The sequence below is a fragment of the Ostrea edulis genome, chromosome 9 (assembly GCF_947568905.1).
Source record: "Ostrea edulis chromosome 9, xbOstEdul1.1, whole genome shotgun sequence".
NCBI lineage: Eukaryota > Metazoa > Mollusca > Bivalvia > Ostreida > Ostreidae > Ostrea > Ostrea edulis.
In genome coordinates, this window is record NC_079172.1 from 13,117,700 (window position 1) to 13,134,675 (window position 16,976).

The 16,976-nt window shown below is 35.8% G+C and overlaps 2 protein-coding genes across 6 annotated transcripts in view; both read left to right on the forward strand.

Annotated features, from left to right (window-relative positions):
- LOC125659312 (uncharacterized) overlaps positions 1-4,939 on the forward strand; it is a 45,496-nt gene extending 40,557 nt beyond the window's left edge. For all 5 annotated transcript variants that reach the window (XM_048890940.2, XM_048890942.2, XM_048890941.2 and 2 more), the window contains 3 exons: positions 226-448; positions 874-3,626; positions 4,859-4,939. In XM_048890940.2, coding sequence (XP_048746897.2) covers positions 226-448; positions 874-906 — 256 coding nt within the window. In that variant the 3' untranslated portion in view covers positions 907-3,626; positions 4,859-4,939. The remainder of the gene's footprint in view (positions 1-225; positions 449-873; positions 3,627-4,858) is intronic.
- A 6,864-nt stretch (positions 4,940-11,803) lies between these two features.
- Positions 11,804-15,448, forward strand: LOC125659319 (pancreatic triacylglycerol lipase-like). The gene is made up of 9 exons (XM_056148576.1): positions 11,804-12,034; positions 12,216-12,355; positions 12,527-12,755; positions 13,095-13,214; positions 13,337-13,459; positions 13,988-14,224; positions 14,303-14,420; positions 14,701-14,883; positions 15,285-15,448. The coding sequence occupies exons 1-9, from the start codon at positions 11,830-11,832 to the stop codon at positions 15,361-15,363; spliced, it is 1,434 nt and encodes a 477-aa protein (XP_056004551.1). The 5' UTR covers positions 11,804-11,829; the 3' UTR covers positions 15,364-15,448.
- Positions 15,449-16,976: the final 1,528 nt, after the last annotated feature.

A 16,976-nucleotide genomic window follows, 5' to 3' on the forward strand; every position in this document is an offset into this window, starting at 1 on the left:
AGTCATCCAGAAAACAATAACTGAAATTAATACACACACCATTTGTAATTAGGGTCAACAATTTTTGCTAACACCAGAGAACTTTGTGTTGAAATGATAATGGACTGTGGTAAAATAATATTGTAGATATTATCATATATATATATATATATATATATATATATATAGTTGTTTTAATAAATTAGATCCAGTTTCACTAAATACTTTTTCCTGTTTTACATGAAGTGAGCCTGAGAAGAAGCGTCTGATGCCGGCTGAACTGAGAGTGGACACAGTGACCAGTGAGTTGGAGGACAGACAACACCCATCTGTAATGATGAGGTCAATCATCATGGAAACCATGGACAATGCTATCCAGCTCTCTCACCGTGCCAAGTACAACGATGAACAGAAGGATGATTTTTTGTTGTGGGACAGGGTCAACAATTACAAAGTTCTGGAACAACCGGTAGGTCAGAAGTCAAGGAACAACTGGTAGGTCATAAGTCAAGGAACAACCGGTAGGTCACAAGTCAAGGAACAACCAGTAGGTCACAAGTCAAGGAACAACCGGTAGGTCACAAGTCAAGTAACAACCAGTAGGTCATAAGTCAAGGAACAACTGGTAGGTCATAAGTCAAGGTCATACAGGAGAAATTCAGTAAATGCTGATAATAGTTATAGAAAAGGTTAACAACCAAAGCCATATTGTTGTTTGGTGTTTCAATGATATACTGCAATCCAAGAGTTCAGTCAATGATTTTATCACCGGGTGTGAGGTTAAGAGCACACAGACTGAACAGCAGAAATGAAGAATAAAATCACATTCAACTATTTAAAAAAAATAATTTAAAAAAAAAATCAAGATTCAAGAAGTTATTTTGTTCTTTTTAGATAAACAAGGGGAATATTCTGACTGGAACTTGATACCAATATCAAACAAGTGGGAAAACTTGATAATGACCTGCCATAAACTGGAATCAGAAACCCAGCACAAGAAACTTGACTAGCTGGTGTAATCTTTCCAGTTACTGCTTCCAACAACGACAGACTCAGTGATGCCCCAATACTCATATTTATTAGCAGTTTCTGTGATATTCCAATGGTGGATCCAAAGAATCTGAAACCTTTGTGGTGACTATTGACTGATATTTGACTTGTGTTCAATACAGTTCTGAAAGTACTTGAGAATTTGTCCTTCTTGCTATTTTGACTTCAGGCTAGATGACTTAGAAAGTTTTTTTTTCTTGTGCCATTTTGAACTGTTCATGATGTACTAGTTCTAAGGTAAATCATCTATTATTCATGAGACTTTATATCCATGATATAAAGGCTTTGTGATTTTTCACAAGGCATTTTTTGTGAATTGTCCAAATGTTACAACTGGAATGAAAGGTTGTTAAGAGTTTCTCTCCATTTCTTAATTACAATACATGTACTAGTAACCATGAAAACTAATCATTAATTCTTTATCCGTGAGGTGGTCAGTTTGTACTTACACACCGAAAAAGTTGATATCATTAGCGCAGACTGATTTCTGAAAGCATAAAAATATCTCATAATTACAACCATTCCAGAATTTAAAAGCGAACATTACAATAAAAGAGATCTGGATCGGTATTCTCAAAGCAGGGGCAGGTCACTCTGATTTACTTCCTGATGGTTTGCTTTACAAATCCAGTATATGTTACATGGTGACATATTTTTGCCACTTCAGATAATTAAGTTGGTAAGCTTTGTTTATGTTACTTTAAAGCTAGCAATCCTTCTTTATGATAAACTTGTATAACTGTAGACTAGTAACTTATTGTCAAGGAAGACATTACTTTCACATTGAGAGGATCTTGTGTACCAACACATACATGTAAATAAAATTCTCATGAATAAAACATGATTTACTGTATGCAATATGGATGTATTTATTGTTTATGATAATTAGATGTTGCTATTATTTATTAATGATTGCTATTATTTATCAATGATTGCTATTATTTATTAATGATCGCTATTATTTATCAATGATTGCTATTATTTATTAATGATCGCTATTATTTATTAATGATTACTATTATTTATTAATGATTGCTATTATTTATCAATGATCACTATTATTTATCAATGATTGCTATTATTTATTAATGATTGCTATTATTTATCAATGATCACTATTATTTATTAATGATTGCTATCATTTATTGATAATCATGTAAACAGACTGTAGTAATGGATGATCTCTTTGTGCATTCATCTGAATAACATTACAGACATTGTTTTATGTTTCCATATATGTTATACAAATCTTTATGTTAAACAGAATCTCTACACCTGTGTAAGTGAAATGACGTAACACAATATATATTTTTATACACACGTTTCTATGGGAACATGTATCTGATTCCATCGCCTGGTAGCTTCCAAGGAACTTTTCTGACAGCAGCAATTTTTGTGTTGTGCTGTATTTAGATTTTTAACTTTTCTGACAGCAGCAATTTTTGTGTTGTGCTGTATTTAGATTATTAACTTTTCTGACAACAGCAATTTTTGTGTTGTGCTGTATTTAGATTTTTAACTTTTCTGACAGCAGCAATTTTTGTGTTGTGCTGTATTTAGATTTTTATCACACCTTTACAAGAGAATTTTTATTTACAGTCAGGCCTCACTTACGTAGATGAGAATAACAAAAATCTTTAGGTTTGGGATGATATTTTATGACCCGATATTGTACATGTCGTTTATCCGGATGGTTCTTTAATCCATTCAGTTTTTCTTAAAACTCAAATGTTTTGGGAATCAAGGCTCAACTGTACTGCAATGCTTACTACATTATGTTTACAACACAGGTAAGCTTATGTCTAAGGCTTTATTTTTCCACTGACTATAATATCATCTATGTATTATATAGATAAATGGGAGCTTGTTACTATATTGTTGCAACTACTGTGCCAAAACTGAGTGATTGCATATCAGATATACTGTTGATGAAGTGAATCAATTTGAATGTATCAATAAAGTGTGGTGGACATCTCAATATTCCGTCCTTTTCACAGAATGATTGATTTGTTATTTTAAAAACATTTCACATTAAATTCAGATTTTATTCACTGAAAAAAAATCAGTCTTGCAGACACTCTCAGATTATTATAGATGGCTGTTTATACAGTAGTTTCTGTTTTTAAAAGGAGAAAGTATGTTTCTCAACTTACTTGCTTTTAAATGGTTGGATGATTCCAACTACAGAACATACTGTCTGAAGAGCTTTAGTCTTTATTTAATTGTATTGTTGAGTGTTATTGTTTTTGTGTACTTATTGTAACAAAATATTCACCAAGATCTTTTTATCAGTTTTTATTGTATTGAAGAATTTCTGTACTTTATATATATATATATATAGATATTTGCAATCAGATTATTCATCACTTTGAATGTTGAAATAAATGTATTTTTTATAATATTAGAAGAACAAATAAATGGTAGTCTCTCTACTAGAAGTTTGTACACGGGTAAATTTTACATCCATTTCATCATATTTGATTCTTGAACAAACTACATGTATATATTTCATGTTTATTTCTCTTTATTGATTTAAAGAGTTCTTCCCAAATCTTCCACTTAATTCCAGTCATATTTCATGTCGAAATGTTAAATAGGTTATCTACAGGTTATCTATAGGTTATCTATAGGTTATCTATAAGTTATCTATAGGTTATCTATAAGTTATCTATAGGTTATCTATAAGTTATCTATAGGTTATCTGTATGTTATCTACAGGTTATCTATAGGTTATCTACAGGTTATCTACAGGTTATCTGTATGTTATCTACAGGTTATCTACAGGTTATCTTTAGGTTATCTACAGGTTATCTTTAGGTTATCTACAGGTTATCTACAGGTTATCTATAAGTTATCTATAAGTTATCTACAGGTTATCTACAGGTTATCTTTAGGTTATCTATAGGTTATCTACAGGTTATCTGTATGTTATCTACAGGTTATCTACAGGTTATCTTTAGGTTATCTACAGGTTATCTACAGGTTATCTACAGGTTATCTATAAGTTATCTATAAGTTATCTATAGGTTATCTATAGGTTATCTACAGGTTATCTTTAGGTTATCTACAGGTTATCTACAGGTTATCTATAAGTTATCTATAAGTTATCTATAAGTTATCTATAGGTTATCTATAGGTTATCTATAAGTTATCTATAAGTTATCTATAGGTTATCTACAGGTTATCTATAGGTTATCTGTATGTTATCTATAAGTTATCTATAAGTTATCTATAGGTTATCTACAGGTTATCTACAGGTTATCTTTAGGTTATCTATAGGTTATCTACAGGTTATCTACAGGTTATCTGTATGTTATCTACAGGTTATCTACAGGTTATCTTTAGGTTATCTACAGGTTATCTACAGGTTATCTTTAGGTTATCTACAGGTTATCTATAAGTTATCTATAGGTTATCTGTATGTTATCTATAGGTTATCTATAGGTTATCTGTATGTTATCTATAGGTTATCTATAAGTTATCTATAAGTTATCTATAAGTTATCTATAGGTTATCTGTATGTTATCTACAGGTTATCTATAGGTTATCTACAGGTTATCTATAAGTTATCTATAAGTTATCTATAGGTTATCTGTATGTTATCTACAGGTTATCTATAGGTTATCTACAGGTTATCTATAGGTTATCTATAAGTTATCTATAGGTTATCTACAGGTTATCTACAGGTTATCTATAAGTTATCTATAAGTTATCTATAAGTTATCTATAGGTTATCTATAAGTTATCTATAGGTTATCTATAAGTTATCTATAAGTTATCTATAGGTTATCTGTATGTTATCTATAGGTTATCTGTAGGTTATCTACAGGTTATCTATAACTTCTGTTGAACTTTCTTGCATTGTTACATGTTTATGATATACATGTTGAAAATATACAATATTCTATATCTAGACATTGTTATTCTGTTTTTGGTTAGCGATAATATACTGCATGTAGTAATTTGTTGTATGAAAACTTCAATGAAATCCAGAAACCTCAGATTTTATCACCTAGCTGGATGTCCATAGGCCACATATCTTAGAGAAGGGACTCGTAAAACAGAAAAAGCTTGTAGCAATAAGCCAAGATTGTTTCACTATTTGTATTTTTTGGCTAGTTTGAGATTCCCACACGATCTTTGAATCACCACTGTATGCCCTCTGTAGCCCCAAGGAGTCATTTTATTTCAAATATAAATCAATACAATATGTACCAAAGCATGCTTTAATAGTTTATTACTTAATTAGATAGTCTTGTGTCCCTGGACAACAGAGTGCAAAGGGACATGGTAACTTGTCCATTCATTCATTCATGTGTTCATTGGTTTGACCTTGTGTATGTTGCGGTCAGACAAGTTCGACCGTTAATGGCCAGATAACTCGGAAGAGCACCTGAATGGAGATTCAGGGGGCCCAGGTTCGAATCCAGGTCTGGTCTGTTGCATTTATTTCTTTCCTTCCAGTTACATTTGATGCCATAGACCAGCCCCTGGAACTGACAGGTGGAAATGCCTGCCAGGGGATTAAGATCCTGGGTTGATGTCTTCAAGTGTGAGAACATTTAAGGAGGGAGGAATGTAGCGGTCGGACGTTGATTGCCAGTGGCCAGATAGCTCAGTTGGTAGAGCACCTGACTAGTGATTTGGGAGGCCCGGATTTGAATCCTGATGCGTAGCATTTTCTCCGTTCCTGTTACATGTGCAACATACGTGTACGAGACATATCTCTTACTCAATTCTTAAACAGGAAATTCAAATATTGTCTCTTGTTGATGTGAAATATCAAAAATATGGGGTGGGAAATTCAAAGAATTTCTTATATGCAAGATTAAAGCTACATTTTTGAGTGAAATATGCTAGACTTGCAGAAATGACATCTTGAATAAGAAATCCTGATTATTGGTTTTCAAGTTGTTTTTTTATAAAAGGTTAGTGGAAGTAGACATAATTAAAGATACATTTCTTAATCAGTTTGTATCACACTCTCAAGGAATATGACCATTTGGTTTTTCAAGAAGAAATGTGTTATAATTTGAAGGTCACTGAGAAGAAAGATCATAATTTCCTTGTAACCTTTTGTGTAGGTTGCATTTGATTTCAATGACATGCTACAGCGGTTTTCGAAGTCAAAAGATTAAAGTCAGTGGAATGTAAATTCTATTCTGATTTTGATATTACTGTCAGGGTGTACCCGCAATATAAAAATTTCTTTGATTAATTCAAAGAATGGTTTAAATCACTAACAATATATATATGATATAATTAAGACTGAACCTCTTTTGTACCCACCACCACTCAGGATTTTACATAGGGATGAAAGGTGAAGATAACGGACAGTGATCAATCTCAAATCCATAAGCAATACAAAATAGATAGTTGGGCAAACACGGACCCCTGGACACACCAGAGGTGGGATCAGGTGCCTAGGAGGAGTAAGCATCCCTTGTTGACTGGTCACACTCGCCGTGAGCCCCACATCTTGATCAGGTAAAAGAGCTATCCGTAGTCAAAATCAGTGTGCCATGAACGGTCTAACAATCGGTATGAAACAACTCGGACAGCATTTGACCCAATGATAGGCTGTATTGGCAAACTAGATCGTTGTTATGACCATAGAATTTGCGAAATGCTGACTTTAAACGAGACTGTTGAAACCCCTGTACCATCAACTTGTTTGTCAGTAGCTTGCCTCAATTTAAAAACTGATCATACGCAGAACAAGCTCTTCCGTATCGAATCAGTTGAAAGATACAAACACCATATGCAGGTAATAATGGAATGTTGCTACATAAACATGGGATGCTGACGATGGAGAAGCTGAAGCCACCCCGCCTGTCACAAAGCTGAGCCACTAGTTTGCCGCCAACATCTACCTTCAACAAAACATCCAAGTATGAAGCAGAAGTGGACGACTCTGTGGTGTCTTTTATTTCGAGCTCGCGGGGATCTATCGAATCGACATATGAATGGAAGTTATTATTGCCAACAGACAAAACGTCGTCGATATATCTAAATGTCGAACCAAGGGCAACAGCAAGAGACTCTCTCTCGCGTAGAAGCTTCTGAACAAATTCTGCTTCATATGAATACAAAAATAGGTCAACAAAGTGTGTAGGAAAGTTATTTTCCCCCAAGAACCATAAGGGTGCAAATTTCAGTTTGTCAGTGCGGTCCTTCAAACCTGCACCTCAAAAATCAAAGGAGATCACTTTACAACTAAACACCCCATGGTTTACGGACGACCTTCATTCTGCAATGAGAGATCGTCGGAGGGCTGAACGGAAGATGAGACGAACAAATGTATCTGACCACAAGGAATTTTTCAAAGGGGAGTGTATGCAGGTTACTAAACTCTTGCTGCATTGTAATACAATACTACACTAACAAATTCAGTAATTTGGCAGCATCTGGAAACAACTATTCAACCTTACAAACAATCTCGTTGGAAATACAAATGTGTCAGTTTTGCCAGTGTATGATGACGAAACCGATGTTACATCCAAATTCAGTGAATATTTGATTGGAAAATTTCAGGAAATTAGAGATAGCATATGTTCTTCGAGCACGTCCCCTTGTATGGAAGAGGTTCTTTGGGCTGACAATATGTTTGATGGTATTCCTTTGGCAGTGTTTGAGCCAGTACAGGATATTATCAGTGGTGCGCCGATTTCGATCCAATACCCATAAAAGTTACGAAACTGTATTTGGAGTGTGTTTTGTCAATCATTTCTGAAATTATAAGCAAGCGTACATACCATTGGATTTTAAGAAGTTATAGCACGACCATATATTAGACGCCAAGGACTTGACAAGGATGAATTTAAAAATTGCAGATCTTTATCAAACTTGCCTTTTCTATCTAAATTACTGGAAAAGACAGTGGCAACTCAACTTGAAAAACATAATCTGGTGTAATCTTCTTACTGCAATTGTCGCTCCACAGAAACGGCTCTATTGTGGGTTTACCATGATATTACACGTACCTCTGCATTGGATGGAAATTTATGTGTTGCACTCGTAATACTCCATCTTTCAGCCGCATTCGACGTCATAGACCACAGTATTCTGATCAGGCGTATGGAGTACGCTTTTGGTATCATGGGATCGGCTCTGTCATGGATAACTTTTTATCTCTGTGGTCAACAAATTGCTGTTGGACCTACATGTCCAGAGGGTTCCTACTCTACTTTGGTGTTCCGCAGGGTTCTGTATTAGGACCTTATCTATATTGTATGTTCTCCAAACCAGTCGGAGAAATTTGCTGGAGGCATAACGTGTGTTATCATTGTGGACGGCACTCGAGTATACCTGATTATGAATCCGAACGACAGCATTGCAGACAGACTTGTGCAGACTTTACCTTGGTCACCACTTGGAACCACCTTTGTTCCAAAAGAACACACTAAAGACTCGTTTATAAAAATTGTTACTAGTATATGTTCTCAGAATTTGTTTTCACATTTAAGTCATCTCTTTGTTCACCAGGCTGTTCTGATAGGAAGCACTAGTAGCCAGACGCTTGGCTGACATTTTGCCAAATACATATCATTCTGCCAAAAGAAAGTAAAAAACGATAAAAAGAAAGTAAAATATTTATGAAATCAGTCGACTCCAATTAAATATACAGACTCTCCTGTATGTTCACTTTTACTGGCCCTGATATTTAGATATAATTCTTAACATTTGGAGGCTCTGTGTATCGATATTCTATTTGAAAGTACAGAGTATTTTTTAGAATGTATTTCTCAAAACCTCTGTAAAGACAAAAACACTGGCGAGCATGGTACCCATGCTCGCCAGTTTTTGTTGAATACGAAATATTACTCTAAGATGCATATCGAACAGTTGGATACAAGTCGTTGGTCATGCAAAATAATTAAAGATATCTTTTTATTCTATGAAAGGTGAAGATAACGAACAGTGATCAATCTCACAACTCCTATAAGCAATACAAAATAGAGAATTGAGCAAACAAGGACCCCTGGACACACCAAAGGTGGGATCATGTGCCTAGGAGGAGTAAGCATCCACTGTCGACCGGTCACACCCGCCGAAATACGCGCATCAGTTCAATTGATGAGAGCAATAATTGATTAGATGTGCGCGTTAATTGAATTGGTGAGAGCAATAATTGATTAGATGTGCGCGTTAATGGAATTGGTGAGAGCAATAATTGATTAGATGTGCGCGTTAATTGAATTGGTGAGAGCAATAATTGATTAGATGTACGTGTTAATTGAATTGGTGAGAGCAATAATTGATTAGATGTGCGCGTTAATTGAATTGGTGAGAGCAATAATTGATTTGATGTGCGCGTTAACTGAATTGGTGAGAGCAATAATTGATTAGATGTGCGCGTTAATGGAATTGGTGAGAGCAATAATTGATTAGATGAGCGCGTTAATGGAATTGGTGAGAGCAATAATTGATTAGATGTGCGCGTTAATTGAATTGGTGAGAGCAATAATTGATTAGATGTACGTGTTAATTGAATTGGTGAGAGCAATAATTGATTAGATGTGCGCGTTAATTGAATTGGTGAGAGCAATAATTGATTTGATGTGCGCGTTAACTGAATTGGTGAGAGCAATAATTGATTAGATGTGCGTGTTAATTGAATTGGTGAGAGCAATAATTGATTAGATGTACGTGTTAATTGAATTGGTGAGAGCAATAATTGATTAGATGTGCGCGTTAATTGAATTGGTGAGAGCAATAATTGATTTGATGTGCGCGTTAACTGAATTGGTGAGAGCAATAATTGATTAGATGTGCGTGTTAATTGAATTGGTGAGAGCAATAATTGATTAGATGTGCACGTTAATCGAATTGGTGAGAGCAATAATTGATTAGATGTGCGCGTTAATCGAATTGGTGAGAGCAATAATTGATTAGATGTGTGCGTTGATTGAATTGGTGAGAGCAATAATTGATTAGATGTGCGCGTTAGTTGAATTGGTGAGAGCAATAATTGATTTAATGTGCGCGTTAATTGAATTGGTGAGAGCAATAATTGATTAGATGTGCGCGTTAATTGAATTGGTGAGAGCAATAATTGATTAGATGTGCGCGTTAACTGAATTGGTGAGAGCAATAATTGATTTGATGTGCGCGTTAATTGAATTGGTGAGAACAATAATTGATTAGATGTGCGCGTTAATTGAATTGGTGAGAGCAATAATTGATTAGATGTGCGCGTTAATTGAATTGGTGAGAGCAATAATTGATTAGATGTGCGCGTTATTTGAATTGGTGAGAGCAATAATTGATTAGATGTGCGTGTTAATTGAATTGGTGAGAGCAATAATTGATTAGATGTGCGCGTTAATTGAATTGGTGAGAGCAATAATTGATTTGATGTGCGCATCAATCAGGATGATGGGATTATTGCTTGCAAAAATTTAATTTAAATCTCGGTATAAATGATTTGATTATGTTTTTAATTCAATTGAAGATATGTTGAATTATTCACAACGCATTTGTATAAGGATTTGATGCGCGCATCAATTCTTTTAAAAAGAGCAACAATTCAATTAAAGAGATAATTAATTCAATTTGTGGATGTGTTGAATTGAAGATATCTCTAATTAGATAGTTGCTCTTTCTAAAAGAATTACTACGTACAACAAGATATCATTGATTCAATTGAAGAGCAACAAATCAATTATTGCGCACATTACTTGAATTAATGCACGCTACAAATCAATTGAAAAGAGCAATGGTTAAATTGATACATGTATTAATTGAATTAATGCGCGGATTAATTGAATTAATGCGCGCATTAATTGAATTATTGCTCTCTTCAACTGAATTGTAGCGCGCATCAATTCAATTGTTGATATTATGAATTCATGATTAATGCTATCAACAATTCAATTAATGCGAGCTATGGTTTAAATTTGAAGATATCATTAATTATTTGAACAAATCTTTAATTGAATTGTTGCGCGCATCAACTATAAATAATTGAATATACATTTGTATCTTTGAATTTTTAAGATTACGCTAATTTGGCGCTCCATAATAGCTAGGGGGTTCTATGGCGTGTCAACGCCCACTGTGACATGGGACCCTGGCTTTTATTGGTATCACCCGACTTTTATATGTCTCACCCGAAAGACCCATGGATCCCAAGCATTTAGCGAAGGAGCAGCCACTTTCTATATCATACGTCACAGGTGTATCATCGGGGCTTTATATGCATGTAGTCCAGGAGCTTCCGGTCACGAAGTGACCTCTGAGTCACCACGACTCATGTTTGATTGATTTTTATGTGATTTACAGTGCTTTAGAATGCTTTCAATAATATAGAGGCGTAACCGGTGGTAGGTGAAGTGTTCATAATTGCTCTATGCCAATTAGCAGTAAGGGTTCTTTATTTTTGCCAGTGCAGCGTCTACCGTAACTCGGACGTTAAAAATCACTCAGGTCTATTTCAGAAGTCTCGCAATTTTCATTCCTAATGTCGAACGCTTGGCAACCTAATATAAGAACTAAGATCTGTCTGGCCTGGGTTCGAACCCACGACCTTAAATTCCGTGCACGAAACAGGTGCCCTAGCTGTCAACTGAGATGGAACACAATTTCACAACTGGAATGGCTGATACGTTGAGATTAGTGCAGTCAGTCTGAGTTGAATGCAAAAGTACCAGAGCACTTGAATTTTGATATCAAATGTACCGAATCATTGATATTAGGAAAAGCATGAGTAGAACTTTCCAATTGTCGTCTGCTATCATTATCTCGAACAGCTGATACTTCCCACGCCCAGTGATCAGTTATTCCCTAGACTGACCTGCCATGAAGTCGACCACTCTCTCTTTCTGCCTCTTTCTCGTGTCGTCTGCTTTTGCCTCTGTGGAGAAGCGAAATACTGTCTGCTATGATCCATTTGGCTGCTTCTCCTCTGATGGTCTTCTAAAGACGCCTCAAAGTACTTCTGTAGTAAACACATACTTCAGGTTGTATGTACAAGGGCATTCATCTCATATAAATGAGATTGGAGGTATGATACGAGATTTATATGTGTAATATTACGTTTGGATAATATCGTTTTCGTTAATTTCACTCTGTCAAAGTCACTGCTATCTATACCTACACTTTTTCATAGCTATTCGAGATTTGCTTTCACAACTGCAGCCTAAATGGATTTTATTTTATAAAACTGCCTGTCCTTTTCTAACTAGGACCTGGCTGGGAGAGGGAGGTAGATTCCTTTACACAACATGTCAGTGCGACAAGGAAAACAAAGGTCCTTATTCACGGATTTTTGGACAATGGACGGACGCATTGGATAATGCAAGCAAAGAATGAGTTACTGAAAAAGGTAGGTCTTTTTACAAGTGAACGTCGGTCAAGAATCGTTCTTCAGTTGCTTCCGCTGAGTGCATGCTTTGAAAGATACATTTCTCACGTCGTTATACAATGCTAGCATATTAGATAAAGATTAAGATGAAAATAAAGATGAAGTTATACACATATTTGTTTCTTCTTATAGGGTGACTTTAACGTTATTATCGTAGACTGGGGCTCAGGATCGAAATGGCCTTACGAACAGGCATCAGGCAATGGATTTTTGGTTGGAGCCGAGTTGGCCTCCCTTTTAACCTATCTACGCGACCACTCCCATATCAAGCTTTCTGATGTCCACATTATTGGTCATAGTCTTGGTGCTCAGATAGCAGGATTAGCTGGTCATGCACTTAACAAGATTGGCCGAATTACGGGTCTGTATAGATGTACATGTACTTAATTTAACAATTTTTTAAAATGCTTGTTGCGTTACATATTACTCTTCTTCTTTCATAGGCATATCGTTTGTTCGACACCAAATTCTCATTTCCAAAAATTTCATAATCATAGACGGCTTCAGAATTTTTCCAAGGAAAAATCCGTTGGCAATTTTTTCTAGAAGAAGGAGAAGGAAGAGGGGCTCCAACCTACTCTAAGGATTGGATTTATTGACCAGTCTCAGAGGCTCCGGACATCCATCCCTTCTAGACCTCCGCTTGTGTATGCATAGCATCCTTATAATGTTACAATCGGTGTTCTTTTTTACACTACAGGTCTGGATCCGGCGGACCCCCTATTCTCTGGCAAGCCTCTCAATCGCCGCCTGGACCCCAGTGACGCGACTTTTGTCGATGTTATCCATACAGATGCCTCCTCCTTTGCATACACACAAGGCAAGACATCGTAAAACTTGATAAGTTCCAATAATTTGTTCTGTACAAATTCCCCAGGTACCGTCAAGCGATTTTTCATTGCTTCTTCGGACCTACCCTCCTCAAGATACACGATTTTTCAGGATATGGGACACACGATATCGAGGGCCATATCGATTTCTTTCCGAACGGCGGTGAACACCAGCCGGGATGCGCTGAGGACCCCGCCAGCAGCGCCCTGCATAATCTATTGCACGGCGCTTTAGGTAACGCTATACCTTCCTTTTCTTTTTATATAATTTAATGTAAATCTACAACCTCCATGTATCGATTCTTCCTTCGTCGTTACTTTGATATTTACTAATTAATGCGTGGTGAGCAATTTTCTTGGATTATCAAGATTTTATAGTCTTTTGGGATGTTATTGTGTGGATATAGATTCTGTGATTGAGATTTCAAATTCATGGCATAAGGGTATCCCCAAAATCCACGAAAATTGAGCCCCCACGAAAATGAATGATTCTGCTGTACATGTATTTAAAAGAACTGTAGTTGATTCTTTCGAGAAGTCAACCAAGCAATCTGTTTAGCTTCTATGCGGTAGGATCAATACATACAAACAAATCTATTTTTGATACTCCTTTTCAAACACGTGATCAAGTGCGATATTTTGTGCGGTAGATGTCTCCATCATAGGATCACTTACCACTCCAATCATTGTCAAAATGTCAGTCATACTAAGGATACGTTTTCATGACGAAAGGTATGTACATGTAATTCATTTAAAATTGCAGGGTCTATAAGCACTTCTCTGTCGTGTAGTCACAGCAGAGCCCACGACTACTTCATCGAATCCATCAATTCGCCATGCAAGTTTTACGCACACCAATGTTCAAACTTAACAGAGTTTGACGAGGGTCACTGCATGGGCTGCCCAGACGGCGGCTGCGCAGTGATGGGGTACGATGCGGACATGACATCTCTTCGTGGGACCTTTTATTTGAGCACTTCCACCCACAATCCTTTTTGTGGTAAGTTATCGAATTGTTAATAACTATTGTTGGGTCATTTTGCCCGTGTCGACAACTAGTTTATGATTCTCTTCTAAGGTCATGAGTATATGATGGAAATCGTTATTTCGCATTCGATGGGCGGACACTCGTATGGGGAATTCTACGTAAGACTGCTTGGGACTAAAGGACATAGCGAAGAAATAAAATTTTCAAGGTAAAAATTTGAAGAATAAATCTTGCAATCTTAGAATACCTAGTCTTTGTGATCACGTATGTTTGTTTGAGATATACAGAGGTGGTTGCAGTATCTATATGTTTTTAACTTTTCCCATAAACAATGATTCATAGTCTGGAGTTTATGTTGTTATGTAGTCTAGAAAAGAAATTCAGGCCAAGAAATACACAAATTCAAAGGAAATCAACACGTATACTAGAGTTTTGCCAATGTGAACTATTTTCCAGAGTACCTTTTGCTTCATTTTTATTTCAATCAGGCTTATGCAGTATTACATTACGGACTCTGCAGAGAGACACGTGCTTGTCACGCACACAGATATTGGAACCCTCAGTGGGGTCAAGGTCAGGTTTGTACGTGGGGATGGTGTCAAGGCCACTGGCTCACAGCACGAAGTGATGGTGCGATATATCACGGTCGAATCCACGGAAAACACCAATGGGTAAGATGTTTTTGGGTTGTGTTTTGTTTTGTATGATTATGCTTCAGCTCTGAAACTCGCTGCCATCACCGACTATTGCCTATGCTATATAATTTGATACATAACATCTCTAGTTTGCATTATGATGATAGTAAGACGTCAGGAATGACCCCCTGCTTCCATTGTTTTACACCCCCTATAATGCAAACTAGACATTAGTTCCTTGTAAGTGTTGTGTAAATGTCATTTCACTGTGCACCGATTTTTTGTATAAAATTACAAACAAATGTTTTTTTTATTGATTGATAGTGACAAATCAGTAGTACATGTAAATGTAGCGTATTTACCGCAAATGTCGGTTCTTACAATATAAGGTATACAAGTAATTGATAAAATGTATGTGTGCAAAATGTGTTTTGCAGAAAAATTAGATTTTGTGGACGTGATGCCCATATACACGAGAACCACGTGGCAACTCTTCACTCGACTTCCGGTTGTTAAGAGCAGCAACACGAGTTGGACTTGCATAGGGTGAAGGAATGTCATTTAATATGTACAATGACCATAAATTGTTTGAATCACGAAACACTTCTCCTGTTTGTTGTGAAAAGAATAGTTTTTTATGTGTTGCTTTTGTAGTATGCAGTATTTGTAGTTATATACAGTTATGTGTTTCATTGCTGTTGTAGTATGGAGTATTTGTAGTTATATACAGTTATGGCCTCCTGTCGATAAGTTTCTTTCTTGTTCCATCTCAACACAGGGCATCGGAGTCTTTTCTTTTGGTTAGTATTCCATTTTCCAATTATTTCACTATATTCGGTATTTTGAACGTATTCTGAATACTTGGTACGTCATCACAAAACACTTTAGCATGTTACATATTTCTCCGGAAAAAACAATTGAAATTTCCTGATGCCGTTTTCTGATTAGATAACCCATTTTTATCAGATCTGTAGTGTCACCTGTTAGTATTTTGGATGTATGGAGCGCCAAATTAACATAAACTCAAATAGTTGAAGATATCTTCAATTATTTGAAGATATCATCAATTCAATTATTGATCTCTTTAATACGCAAGATCGTAAATACCGAGTTAGCGGAACTCTCTTGTAAAGAAGTCTGGAAAAGTGTGTCGATCTTGGGCATTTTTTGTTTATTCAAAACATGACATCGGAAGACGATTTAACTTCCATGTGCTTTCCACAATTAAAAGCATTTTTAAATGAAAGGTGTGTAAAAACGTCTGGATACAGGAAAAATTAACTTCTGAATTTAGCTCGCGAAGCTATATATTTTGACGCAAGCTTTGGGAATTTCCTGGCTGACAGAAGTGGGAAAAAATCCACCACATTTCCATTAAAATCTATCAGTTGTGGATATTTCTGCGTATTATGTTTCTTTCTTGAGTCATTACTACAGTCTACTGCAATGCAATGATAGTACACCATTGTTGAAATCGGGTGAATCGATCACGACAAAAGTTGCAGAACTGGTATTATTTACCAACATGCCCAAATTCTCGCATACTCTGGGTCTCGCGAGACTTTGAAAGGGGAAAGTAAAATTTAAAACCAAGACGGAAAAAGTAGTCGCGATCTTGCGTATTGAATTAATGCGCGCATTAAATCAATTATTGCTCTCATCAAATGAATTAATGCGCGCTTCAATTCAATTATTGCTCTCATCAATTGAATTAATGCGCGCATCAATTGAATTAATGAGAGCAATAATTGATTTAATGCGCGCATTAAATCAATTATTGCTCTCTTCAGTTGAATTGATGCGCGCATCAATTGAATTAATGAGAACAATAAGATATTTGAGGCGCGCTAAAATTCAATTATTGCTGTTTTCAATTCAATTGACGAGAGCATCAATTTCGTAGAAATATTGCTCGCAATAATTAATTTAGAGCTCGGTATAAATAATTTGATGATCTCTTTAATTCAGTTGAAGATATCATTAATTATTTACAATGCTTTTGTATAAGGAATTAATGCGCGCATCAATTCTTTTAAAGAGAGCAACAATTCAATTAAAGATATCATTAATTAAATTGTGGATATTTTGAATTGAAGATTTAATTATATAGTTGCTCTCTCTAAAAGAAT

Bases quoted from the DNA above. Each gene is read 5' to 3' on its own strand.
- LOC125659319 (XM_056148576.1), top strand. From the start codon at position 11,830: ATGAAGTCGACCACTCTCTCTTTCTGCCTCTTTCTCGTGTCGTCTGCT. The intron at 14,421-14,700 runs GTAAAAATTTGA...TATTTCAATCAG, and splicing joins GAAGAAATAAAATTTTCAAG to GCTTATGCAGTATTACATTA. The intron at 14,884-15,284 runs GTAAGATGTTTT...TGTGTTTTGCAG, and splicing joins TCCACGGAAAACACCAATGG to AAAAATTAGATTTTGTGGAC.